Source organism: Peromyscus eremicus, chromosome 16_21 (assembly GCF_949786415.1).
Source record: "Peromyscus eremicus chromosome 16_21, PerEre_H2_v1, whole genome shotgun sequence".
In the NCBI taxonomy this organism is placed as follows: Eukaryota; Metazoa; Chordata; class Mammalia; order Rodentia; family Cricetidae; genus Peromyscus; species Peromyscus eremicus.
Genome location: NC_081432.1, coordinates 19,339,850 through 19,353,522, shown reverse-complemented (window position 1 = coordinate 19,353,522; position 13,673 = coordinate 19,339,850). Strand labels below are relative to the sequence as shown.

General features: G+C 46.2%; 1 protein-coding gene across 1 annotated transcript in view; it reads right to left on the bottom strand.

The window, feature by feature from the left end:
* Positions 1 to 10,465, bottom strand: part of Reep3 (receptor accessory protein 3) — a 78,146-nt gene extending 67,681 nt beyond the window's left edge. The window contains exon 1 of the mRNA XM_059282144.1: positions 10,359 to 10,465. Coding sequence (XP_059138127.1) covers positions 10,359 to 10,390 — 32 coding nt within the window. The 5' untranslated portion in view covers positions 10,391 to 10,465. The remainder of the gene's footprint in view (positions 1 to 10,358) is intronic.
* Positions 10,466 to 13,673: the final 3,208 nt, after the last annotated feature.

The window sequence follows — 13,673 nt, the reverse complement described above, 5'->3', positions numbered from 1 at the left end:
AAGTTTGTGCCCAATATTCACTTTTCAGAGGAAAAAAAAAAAGACTTGGCACACACATGCCATTTAACTATCATAGTCTTGCCTATGTGGAGACATTTAAGGAGGGCGTCATGCAATACACAGTCATACCTGGGTTGCTTCACACACAATACTGTAATTCTCTGAATACTCTCCCACAGCAATGCTCACTATGTTCGGCTTTACAGTCAGCACAACACTCCATTATGTACAGACGCATACCAGCATTTACTCATTCTTCCCGTCTGTGGAAAATGGTGTCTTTGGTGAATTTTTGCTGTACAGACATTCCCATAAGCACCCTTGTGGATGTCTCTTGGCGTGCGCATTTAATTTCTTTGAGGGTATGGAACTAGCTATGGGGTTGCTGGGTTACAGGGTATGTGGATGATCAATACTGTCAGTCAGGGCCAAAATCTTTTAAATCCTCTAGTCCTAGCATCCTCTGCTCTTACTGGCGTTCTAAGGAAGACATGGCTGCTCCATGCATCCTTGCCAACACTTGGTATTTGCAGAGTTCTTAAGTTTTGCCATCTAGTAGGTGTTAAACAGAATTTTCAATATGGTCTCCACTTACATTTCCCTGAAAACGAATGAGCCGATCCTTTGTACATCTGTCTGCGCTGGTTTCCTCTGTGAGATGTCACTCATTTGTCTACTCTTCTCTTAGACTTAAAACCACGATTCACTCTAGTGCCAGCTTTTCCACTACGACTTCCTTCCCTACCCTAAGTTAGATAGGAATCGAGAAAACTATATTCCCAGTTATTTAAAAAAAAAAAAAAAAAAGTGTACATACTTAAAAGGCTGCTTAAATGGTTGGATATTTTTCTACAGAGATTGGCAGAGATGAAAATTATTGTCAGGAATGGTGAATGTATAAAGTATGTAAACTTATTTATTTATTTATGGAGACCAGGTCTCACGTAGTCCAGGACTTTTTTTTTTTTGGGGGGGAGAGAAAACTAAGCCACCATAACAACATCTGCTACATTCTATATACCTCCATTTTCCTGGCTGATCTTGCTTTAATGTGAGACTGGGTATTGCTATATTGTCCTTCCATTCCTTGGCTCACAGGATCCTCTTGTCAGCCTCTCAAGAAGCTTGGATTGGCAAGCATGTACCACTCTGGCTGGCTGACTTTTCCCTTCCTTTCTTACGGCGTACTAATCTTTCCTGTATGGTTCCGGTGTGCGGCCTGCCAGACAAGCACCCCCTGACTCCGACGTCTGTCTCTGTCCCATTAGAGCGCCACGCATGCCTAGAACAGCTTCTGTATTCTTTTCTGAGTTCCATTAAGTCTGATGCCAGTCACTGTAAGAATGGCAGGGTGAATCTGCCTTTTCTTCAGTGGCCTTACTGATTCCTGGGCTACTCTGAACACGACAGTCTACCAGGTTTTGTTACCATTTGGGTCATGAATGTTTCCTGAAGGCTTAGTCCCCTGTCTGTAGTGCTGTGGGTGTGAATCTTTGGGCCTTTCTAAGGACAGGAGCCAGTTTACTTACTTTATAGTTTTGATGAAAGCATCTTCCAACTTTTGGAAGCCCTGAAGCTTGGCAAAGTTTGGCCAGGTGTGATGGTGCATACCAGCAGGAGGAAGGCAGAGGAAGGCCCCGTGAGTTCAAGGCCAACCTGGGTCTACACAGCAAGTTCTAGGACAGCCAGGGCTACATAGAGAGACCTCATTTGAGCCCCACTCCCCAAAAAAGATTGGTACAGTTTGAAGATGAAAAGTGTCACATTATCAGTGTGTTTCGCATAAGATATAATTTTTAATGTCAACAATGATGATATTCTTATGATACAGATTAATATATTCATTTGAATATTTCTGTAGTTAAATATATATATATATATATATATATATATATATATATATATATATATATATATATATATATACATATACATACACATATCTTTCCCCAAGCAATTTACCTATGATTCTCCAGAGAAAGCATACAAACAGTAGAGTCAAGATCTTCACTAGGGTTCTACATTACCTTCCGGTCTCAGTGGAGACCACACACTTCTTTCACAAGGCTGGCAGTTAATGGTGAACAATTTTAGAGGTTATAAAATTGTCCTTTACGGGCTGTCAAGTTGGTTCAGCGGGTAAAGTGCTCCCTGTGCAAGCAAAGCCTAATGACCTGAGTTTGATCCCTGGTACCCACATAAAAAGCTGGCTGTGCCAAGCTGGTTCACAGCTAGCTCTAATTTCTCCAGTTCCAGGGCATCTGATGTCCTCTTTGGGCCTCTGTGGGCACTAGGCACATGGTAAACAGACATACATTCAGGCAAAACACCCAAGCACGTTAGAGAGAGAGAGAGAGAGAGAGAGAGAGAGAGAGAGAGAGAGAGAGAGAGAGAGAGAGAGAGAGAAGGAAGCGTCTGAAATTCTAGCCCTCTGACAGTGAGTTGTGGGGTGGAAACGGAAGTGCCCGGAAGCTCTTGAACCAGCTAGCCTAGAGTACACAGTGCAGACCCTGTGTCAACAAGGAGAAAGGTGAGAACACATAAGTTTGTCCTTTAGAGCTTCCTTACACCCACTGTCAGTTCTAGCTCTGTGATTTCACAGTAGAAAATTCGCACCCCTCCCCCCACAGACTAAACTCCTATTGATACAGCTATGTTGTTAATTTCCGCTTTAATCCAGTCCCTAAGACTGTTCTTGTGCCTCTGCCTGTAACCCTCTCCATGCCTGAAGATCACTGTGTGCTGTCAGATATGTTAGAGACCAAAGCCCTACTTTAGAAGGTGACCTTATTTGGAGACAGGGTCTTTATGGGCATCATCAAGTTAAAGGGAAGTCTGAGCAGGCTACGATCCAATGTGAATTTGGACCAGCACCCCATCAGACATTTGTGTGAAGATGAAGAGATCAGAAGGCGGCACCGGAGACGGTTAGCAGACCACCAGAAGGCAGAGGCTCCACACGGAGTCCTCCTCAGCCCTGAGGAGCCGACCTGTTGTCACCCCCGTCGCAGACTTCTGAAGCGACCTAGTTTGTGGTGCTCTGCTGTATCAGGGCCAGCAAGCCGTACTTCCCAGAACTGTGACACGATAAAGGTTAATGAAGCTGTCGACAGCAAAATGATTGATTTCACTTATGTGTGCAAATAATTATTTCCCAAGACTGGCACACCGTTACCTGAAAAGATCAACGCATTCTGTATGAGGATATCCGAACACTTCCTGAAATTACTTTCTGAATTACTGGTCAGTACAAACCCATGTCTAGATTCTTCCTATGGCTTTCACTTTTTATTTCTTTGCTAGCTCTAGTTTCGCCATGCGGACACTGGCAACATGATGGTAACCTTCACCTTCATATTTCTGTTTTTTTTTTTTTTTTTTTTTTTTTTTTTGGACATGGTTTCTCTGTGTAGCCCTGGCTGTTCTGGACCTAGTTCTTTAGACCAGGCTGGCCTCGAACTCACAGAGATCCACCTGCCTCTGCCTCCCAAGTGCAGGGATTAAAGGCGTGTGCTAGCAACACCTGGCTTAATATTTCTAATCCATGTAAGTTTGAATGAGAAATGCCCCCTTAGGCTCATATGCTTGAATACTTGGTACCTGGTAGGTGGAACTGTTTGGGAAGGACTAGGGGGCAACGCCTTGTTGGAGGAGGTTGTGTCTTGGGTGTCTCACAATTGTACTGTCATCCACAGTGCACCCTGCTTCCTCCTTACGGTTAGAGATATGAGCTCTCAGCTACCACGGACTCTAACCCTCCAGAACCACAAACCCAATTCAATGCTCTCCTTTATAAATTGCTTGGTCATGGTGTCTTAGCACAGCAATAGAAAAGACGCTAACACATAATCTCAGTATCTTTTCAACCGAAAAGACCCAGATCCGGAGCCTGGGACAGTTGGGAAACCCTCGACTGCCTCCAGTTATGACGGCTCACAACTGTAATCCCCGCGCTCAGGAGGCTGAAGACGAGAAGATCCCGAGTTCAAGGCCAGACTGAATTACAGAGGAAGAACGCGTCTTAACAAACAAACAACAAACAAACAACACCCCCTCTAAAGCCAAGCGACACACAAACCCCCAAGAAGAAAGCTGTCTCTGAGCTGCCCTCCCAGTCCTATATATCAGAACTCCACAGCTCTGCTGTGTCCTACAGAAACTCAGAAGATACGGAGTGATACTCAGAATATTACAATGTGAGAATTTTTGAAGAGTTCAGTAGTTTTATTACTCTCGAAAAAGTCTCTAAGTGACTGCAACAGAAATGACTATTGAAATAGCATAAAGGAAAAAGAAAAGAAAGCTTGGTTAGCAATCGTGTTTTCCACAAAGTGTTCAGAGGAAAGCGCTATCCTGGTGAACTTCCCAGCATCGTTATAGGAATTCCAGTGTCTCCCATAAAGACACACAGAACAGCAAATAGGAAACAACCCAGCCAGTTTCGGATGGATGTGCCAGGCAGGTGACTATATTTTCTAGAGTCAATAGGACTTTCTGTAAGAGGAAAAAGTTCTATTTTTGCACTGCCCAATAAGGTGGCCACTGAGTACTTAAAATGTGGCTATCAAGACCGAGGAGCTGAATTTTGGGATTTATTTAATTCATTCACAATTAAATAGCCACACGTGACCGTACTGGCCTTCACAGCTCCCAGGTTCTTTCCCTCCCACAGTTTCCCTTGCCCTTTCACCTAGTCTGGAGGCTCTCGGCCAGAGGCAATTCTGCATATGAGGTGGCATGCACAGGGCACTATCTAGAGATTCTTGGGGCTCTTAGGACTAGGGAAGTGGGGGTATGATGACTCCTGAGGCCAGGCGTTCTGCTAAATACCCCATAATGCACAGCACCGTCATAATAAGCATTTAATCCAAAACATCAAGAGTATCGAGGGTAAGAAAACCCAAGGGCTGGAGAGGTGGCTCAGCCCCTAAGAGACCTTGCTGCTCGTGCACGGTACTCAGGCTGGGTTTCTAGCACCCACATGGCAGCTCGCAACTAACTGCCTAACTCCTGTTCCAGGGGATCCAACAACTTCTTCTGGCCTCTGAGGCCGTCAGGTATTCACACGTTATACAAACATACATGTAGGCACTCACATATACATACACACTAAAATAAAACTTAAGAAAACTTAGCACACTATAAGGAACTTTGAAACTTTGAGCTGGGTGTGGTAGGTAGCTCATGCCTGTGATCTCAGCACTTGGGAGGCTGAGGCAGGAGGACTGCTGTGAGTGTGAGGCCAGCTTGGGGTACACAGTAAGAGCTTGTCTCAAAAGCTTTGACAATCATTTTGAATGGCTATGTAGTACAGTGACACTTTGTGGTCTGCTTCTTAGTTAACTTGATCCCTAACCAACAGTGCCACCCCAACTGCTGTATTTTCCTTGTCCATGGGACGTGAGTGACCATGCCATCTTCCCTGACTTTCAGTCACAGTGGTCTTTGCAAATATAACAGCATGAGTGGTAAATATATTTTACCAATTCTAAAAAAGGAGACAAAAAACTTCACAGCCAGTTAATATGGTAGATGAGACGCCTTTTTTTGTTTGTACACAGTTTTTAGGTGTACAACTTTGTCTCCAAAGATATGTCCATTAAATAAACATAAATAAAGATGATCAATAATGCTGGTTAGCTTTAACCATCAACTTGGCCCAACTTAAAATCACTTGGGAAGAGTCTTAATGAGGCATGATCTACATCAGGTTGGCCTGTAGACATGTCTATGGGGGGAAACAGTCATGATTGTTAATTGATGTAAGAAGACCCAGTCCACCGTGGGTGGCACCATTCCCTAGGTCCTGAGCTGTATAAGAGAGGAGAAAGCTAGAGGAAAAGAAGTGAGGACCAACCCCCACCCCCAGCTGTGGATAGGATGCTTTAAGTTCCTGCCTTCACATCCCTGCAGGAATGGGCTGTCAGCTGTGAGTCAAAGTAAACTCTTCCTCTCCTAAGTTGCTTTTTTGTTGGAGATATTTGTCACAGCAGCAGAAATGAAACTAGAACAAAGAGTTAAAGGAAGAAGAGGGAAGTTTTATGACTACTGCCAGATGATGCGATCATGGTAAAACAAAAAACAAAAATGCGTTACTCATGTAAGAAGGACACAGAGAGCTCTCCACAACTCAATTCTGTATGAGAAAAGAATACTTATCAAACTTCTGGGTTTATATAAAGAAATCACAAAGTAAAAAAAAAAATCAAGTTGTTTAAGAGCTGGGGCTGTAGTTCAGTTAGAATGTTTGACTAGTGTGCACCAGGTCCTAGGTTTGATCCACAGTACTGCCCAAATAAGCAAGAACAAATAAAAACAAATGGAAATGTTCTTAAAGGGCGGGGAGAAGGCTCAGGGGGTAAAGTGTCTGCTCTGCAAGCACGAGGACCTGGGCTCAGATCTCCAGCACCCATGGAAACATCTGGGCATGGCAGAGGCACCCCTGGCTCTTGTGCTTGGGCGCAGAGACAGGAGGATGGATCTCAGAGGTCTGCTGACCAGCCAGGCTAGCCAGCTGGTGAGCTCCAGGCTCAGAGAGAATCTCCCTGTCTCAAATAATAAAGGGGAGAGCAACAGAGGAAAACACCTGCTGTTAACCCTTGGCTCCACATACACACAGCCCTGCCCACACAGGTGCACACATACATATCCACCGCACACACATACACCACACTAAAAACTATGACCTATGTAACTAAAAATAACATCTGAAAGAGAAGTAAAATTGGATTAAAACGTATTTCTATCCAGTATGAAACAGTCCGAGTTTCCCTATCCAGTAAGGAGCTTAGGGAAGACAAAGAAGCCCCTAGAGGCAAGTGATCAGACATGCAGGTTGTTTGCATAGTAAGAATTAATAAGTAAATAATTAGGAAACAAAACACCAGTGTAAGTATGGCAGGCTGCATCTTTCTTTCTTCTTCTTCTTTTTTTATTTTATTGGTTTTTTGAGACAGGGTTTCTCTGTGTAGCCCTGGCTGTCCTGGAACTCAGAGATCCACCTGTATCTGCCTCCCGAGTGCTGGGATTAAAGGCCTGCGCCACCACCACCCAGATGCCAGGCTGTATCTTGTGCTTTGTACAAGAAGACAATAATTTTTTGGAAAAGAATTCGCCGTTTTGGACCAATGATAATGAAAAACATAAAAGTCTGATTCAGATATACTTGTCATGTGTTTATCTTAAGGAAATCCTCAAGATGTTATAAGAAGGATGTCTATTGCAGAACTGTACCTGCATTACAGCATCCCCTATAAAGTGTTATAGAATAAAACTTTTTTATGTATAACTCTGTTATGTAAACACAGGCTCAGAGGGGGAAAAATTAAACATAAAGTAGTCTAAAATTCCCTATGTAGGTATTTGGGGGGGGGGTATGTGCTTCCTTGTTTTGAAGTCAATTAGATAGAAAGAGGGAGGAAGGAAGGAAGGAAGCAGCTGAGCATACTTACACCGGTGTTTTATTTCCTAATTATTTACTACCATCACATGTTGCATATGGGCATTATATATATAATATAATGGGGGTGAGTCACTGTCCGTAAGTGACAGAGCTAATATTTAATTTTAGATAAGTTAGTCCGAGTTTTGATTTTGTGTACAGTGCTATAGAACATAAACTTAGAGAAGTTGGGGAAAGGGGTTATTTCCCTCAATTTGTGAGTCATGCTTTCAGAATGTGAGGTATGGGCAGTGTATAGGAATTTAGCATTATGTGGTATGCTCATATTACCATTCCTTAAGAACTGCTAACCTGGGGAGCTGGCTCAGTGATTAAGAGTACTTATGTGTCCTGTAGAGGAGGACCCAGGTTTGGTTTCAGCACCCACATGGAAGGGATATAACACTGTATTCTGACCTCCTAGGGACCCAGCAGAAACATGGTACACATACATACACCACATACACATAAATACTGCTAATTTGTTGTTCTTGTGACATTTAAGTAAGTTGACTTACTTAGGATAATCATTTTGAGATGAGGATACTCTACTTGATGCCAAGCCTAGGTCCCTAGTTCTATCCCTGGGACTCACATGGTAGAAGCAAAGAACTGATTCTTGCAGGTTGTCCTTGACACATATCCCCAAGAACACCCCAAAACAAATAAATAAGTCTTTTGTCCTTAAGTGGTGCCACGAGAGGCTCATGCTGAGAAAACCGTCAGGTCTTGTTTAGGACCAGCTGGCTGTTTCAGTTGGCTAGGAAGGACGTACATACATGAATGCTAAATAAATTAAATAAATAAATTCATGGTTTGGAACATGTGCCTAGGTCTGTGTGGGTATTAGGACTGCTTCCATGTGTAAAGATAAACTCAAGAGCAGAAGGAAGGACATGACTCGGGCTTCCACCGTGCTGGGTCTAAAGCTCAGGAAATACATTTCTTCACTCTCGATGAACGCACCTTTTAATAACCTTTTTGTTCTTCATCCCATTTTCCCGCTGCCCCTTCACCCCAGACCTTAAATTCCAGCGATTGCAATGCAAGTGTGCGTACTTTCTTCTGTAAGGGACCCTCCTCCGCGGCTTCTACTCTGGGGTTACCAACTCTTCAGACAAGGGTGGTGCTTTCTCTCTCCCTGCTCCCTGTGTAATCTACCTGGGCTCTGGTTTCCAACACTCCACCTACCAGAGATCTTTTTCCTTCTTCCTCTTTGGCTGTCTAGATTGGGTTTGTTCTTTAAGGCCTATTTTGAATGTAATCTCTCTAGCCTTCTTTGATGGCTCTCCAACCACATATAATCTCTTCCTTGTCTAACACCGGGTATTACACTGGGCATAACTCTCCCAAGACTTGACATTGTGACCTGTACAGTAGATATCTGTGAATGTGAATTGTCTGTTCCATGAAGATCTCCTACGTGGTACCGACCTTTGTGGTGGAGGCAGCACTAGGAACATATTCCTCTTCAATAATAAAAAAAAAAATCTTTGGTCAATGCAAACTCACCCAAACTGTTCCATAATTTCCCATTAGTGCAAATGGGAAAAGAGATCAAAACAACAAGTACAGCTTTTTAATGGGGCATTTAAGGCAAAACAGTTGAGGGGCTTTTGGTAGTCTTGTCTAGTCAACTATACTTCCTTAGCAAAAAGTATGCCTGGATTATGTGGAAACCCAATGATTCTCCTGGAAAAGGCTAAAAAATGACTAGAAGACATCCATGGTGTAACTATTTATTTTGGGTTTTTAGATGAACACAGTAAGTTCGGAGACTTCAAAGCTTGAGGCATTTTATAAAATGACAAATTTTGAATGCATTGCAAATTAGGTTACCTAGTTCACTTCCAAATGAAATAAAACCAAATTAGAAAATTTAGCTCCTTCGCAGTTAAAAAAAAAAAAAAACCTAAGTAATGTTATTTTCTCCCTTCAAATTATAAGCTAATCAGCGAGGCCTGTTACCTCGTATAAACATTTCATTAAGGTACTCAGATGACATTACTCCTACATGAATAATGAATCCTCGTCCCCAGGCTCAACCTAAATTACTGAAGTTTATTTGGTGACTTTCTTTTAGTGCGGACAGGGCTAAGGTGGAAGACGGGCAAAGAACCGGTTTAACGTGTATTCCAATACCTCTGCGGATTAAACATCACAACTCAACTCCCTTCCATCCCCCTTTCCAACCCGCAGCTCCGGCTGGTGTCACAATAAAGTGAAAAGATGATGTGAACAAAGGGGACAGGCACCTGCACCTTCTCCATCGCAAATATTTCCTCCCAAACAGGACCGGAGTCAGGGTATGGCCGACCTTTCAAGGCCAGGCTCCTTCCTGGGTTAGCTGTCTACCTCGGGCCCTCTGAGCAGGGCTCCGCACTCAGGGCTCTACCACCGATCTCTCCACCTACTACACGTGACCGCGGGGCGCACGGCCGCCGGGGGGACAGACACCGCAACGCGGTAGACCTGGTGACAAAGACTCGGGCGCATCCGGAGCCCCGCCGGCCTCCCGCGCTCAGCGTCGGCGGAGCCTGCGCAGGGCGGTGCCGCGCAGCGCGGACCACGGGAGCGGGAGCCGCAGCCGGGAGCGCGCCGCGGAGCCGAGCAGAGCCCGCCGCGCGCACCGCCGGGCAGCGGAGGAGCCGAGAAGCCGCCGAGGAGGAGCCGAGCGGCGCTCGCCGCGCAGCCGAGGAGCCGAGGAGCGGAGAAGCCGAGCAGGGCGCCCGCCGCGCGCCGGGGAGCCGCTCCACGGAGCAGTGCCCGTCGCTCGCCCGCGCCCTGCTCCCAGCCCGGCGCCGCCGCCCCGGAGCCCCGCAGCGACTCGGACACGGGTGAGCAGGCCGCGCGGCCCCTTCGTGCTCGGCCCCGCCGCCGCCGGGCCCCGAGCGCCTTCCCCCTCCCCGTCACTTACACCACGGCTCGGGAGATCATCCAGGACACCATCTTTCCGGCCGCTGGGCCGCTGACCGCAGGCCGCGCGCTCCCCCAGCTCGCGCTCCCCGGGGCCGCGCTGGCGCCCTCGGGAGCCGGCCCGGTGTGTGTATGTGTGTATGTGTGTATGTGTGTATGTGTGTGTGTGTGTGTGTGTGTGTGTGTGTACGCGCGGCGCCCGGAGCCGCCCGGAGCCCGGTCCCCCGCCCGCCCCCGCCCGCGGCCCCGCGGCCCAGCCGGCCCCGCCCCTGCGCTCCGCTGATAGGCGGCGGCTCCGGGACCCCGACGGGCGCTGCGCTCCACCGACCTGCGCGGCTAGCTCGCTTCCCTGCGTCGGGGGACGCCGGTCGGGCGGTGAGAACGCGTGGGAGCGGAGGCCGGGCGCGGGGGAACCGGGGTGGCGAAGTGCCTGGCTAGGTGCGGCTCCGGGGCTCACGGAAGCCCGGCAGCTAGGGCCTAGCCTAGCTAGCCCAGGCCGGGGTTGGTACCGCGAGGCTCGTGGTGCAATGCGGGGGGGGGGGGGGGGGGCAAGGGAGAGCGTTTGGGGTCATGTTTGGAGTGATGGGCATGCGGTGGTGGCCAGGCCGCGCTGGGGCCCCTGGGGCACCTTTTCCGTCGGCACCAGCCGGCTCCTGTGTTGCCTGCCACATAGCCCGAGTAAAACGTGGCCCCAGGATTTCCGACCCGTGGTGCTGTTTACAAGTGTCCTCATTTTTTTTTCCTTTCCGGTGTGTGTGTGTGTGTGTGTGTGTGTGTGTGTGTGTGTGTGTGTGTGTGTTTGGGGGGGAGGGGTAGGTTACTGTTGACACGGTCTGAAATTTTAAACTCCTGAGTTTTGGGTGACGAGTACCAGACTGAGAAAATAACCTTTAAGTTACCGTAGTAGGTGTTTTTCTCTTCGTCCCCCGGTTGAGGCTGTAGTAAAAGTTCTACTAAGCTGGGAAGTCTGTAATGTGGGCTTGGTGCCTTTAATTAAAGCACTAGAAAATATGATGGCTCATTTTGTGACATACTGTAATTTAATCTTTTTGTTCCCCGGTTTCCCCATAATAAAAAAGAGGCTAATAATACTCTAGCTTACCTCCTGCTTTTCAAGGGTGATGTAAGGTATTGCTAATTAATGTGTTTAGGAAGGGCTCGGATTTGCTTGGAATGGTATCAGGGGACAGGGATAGGTTATCCTGAGTTCCTTTTAGTTCATGAGGCCTATAAATTAAGAAGAATTTTGGTTATTAAAGAAAGGAGCAGGCGAGGCATGGTGGTGAAGGCCTGTTGTGATCCCAGCACCCTGGAGGAGCCTGAGGCCTGCCGGATTCTATCCCCAGAACCAGGAAGAAAAGAACTCAGGCTGCTCTCTGCTCTTCGGCTCCTTTTGCTTGTTTACATTGGGACTTGGTTTGTGGTTTTCTTTCAGGGGCTGCGATGATAATTTGTGTTTGTTCTGAATTATTTAGTTTGGCCGTTATTCAGCGTTATCGGGGAGTCGTGTTTGCCATCTAAGCCCAGGTTTTCTGGCACACTCTGTGTCCTTCGTACCCTTCCATGGGCAAGGTCCTGTAATGTCTTTACAGCCTTCCTCCGTGACCCTTACTTGATCTGCCTTTCCCTGCCTCTTTTCTCTGAACCAAGCTGTGTTTTCGTGCCTTTGACTGATTTTTTTTTTCTTGAATGCTTTATTCCTCATTCTCTACCTTTCTGACCTTGATTTTCCTGACAATTATCTGCATTCCCCCCCCCCCCCTGTAACTTATCCCTTAAATTTTAGACTTCTTTCACTCTTATTTAGTTTCTTCTGACTTTTCTGCACTGATGCTTTTTGTTATTGTTTGCAGGACATAGCCCCCCTGTTCCTATTTCAAAAAGCCACGGGTTGTAAACCACCCACCCTGTGCTGCTACAGTGTTGTTGAGTCATCCTGACACTCCAGACAGCCCTGGAGTGTTGATTCTCTTTGATACCATGGAAACGGAGGTTTAGAGAACTTAACTCATTAGCCAGTGATCACATAGTTCATAGGTAATAGAGCTGAACTCCAATACTGTGATTCATACCTAAATGGGGTGGGAGCTGGTTGGTCCAGGGAGTTTGCTCTCTAGGGGGAAATTAGCATGCTTTTTTTTCCCCCCCTTAGTGGTTTGTAATTGGGATTAACCACTAACATGTGGTGGATGGGGGCTGGGATGCTGTACTTTTTGCTACGTGCGGGACTCACTGAACAAAGAATGTTCCTATGTCCTTCATGGCTTAGGAATATCATGCTTGACATTCCTGTAACATTTGTAATTATCTGAGCCTGAAATTTTCACTCTATAGTCATAGTTTTAACCAAGACTGGATTTTCTTGTATCTGTTTCTGTACATTCCTGTTGTATAAATTAAAGGAAGGTTTGTTCTGTTCACGACTTGATTAGAAGTTGTTTATGGTTTTGGAACATTGCATCATAAGCAGGTTTGCAATGCAGTCATGTCTAGTTGCTAATTATTTTGCCCCAGCCTTCATAGGTTGACATGGTTTTTTTTTTTAAATAACTTATTTTCATTTCCCCTTTCCATTTATTATTTTATTTAGGATAGGTGGATTTGTTTGAAATTGTCTGTAGGAAGATTATTCATTGCATTTCAGAGTGGTACAGTCGAAATTGGAAAGTGTTTTACAGAAGGGCCACAGAGAAGCTGATATGGTTGAGAACTATTGACCTAAATAAGAGTCAGTCTGTCTAAGGAGGAGCCTCTTGTGGAAATTGCTCAGCTTTTAGAGGTGGCTGTTTCTCTTATTGAACCTCAGATACTTAAGATCTGTTAATAGATGGCTGTTAGATACATGCCTCACTGTGTAAGATGAGGCTTTGGTACTATGTGAGAAAAGCAAATATGGTATCTTCTGCCTAGCTCTGTGTGTGTGTGTGTGTGTGTGTGTGTGTGTGTGTGTGGTGTGCATGCGGCCCTGCGCCCCTGCTTGCAGGGTGTCAGGCATCTTCTGTTCTTTGTCTTATCCTTTGAGGCAGGGTCATTCTGAACTTGGAGAGTTTATGTTTTCGGTCAACAGACCCCACTGATCCTCCAGTCTTTGCCCCTGACCACACGGGGGGCGTTATAAGAACGTGGGTAACCAAGCCTGGCTTATGGGCTGGAGGGCAGCTGTGGGGGTAGAGTGGGGTGCTGGGATTGGAAGTATGGACTTCATGAAGGCTGAGGATCAAGCACTTTTAACCACTTAGCCGTCTCTCTAGCTCTGAGCGGCCTATGATGTGGTCTTGCTTGGCATGCTTGCCATCATTCCACAGAGAAGGTAGGA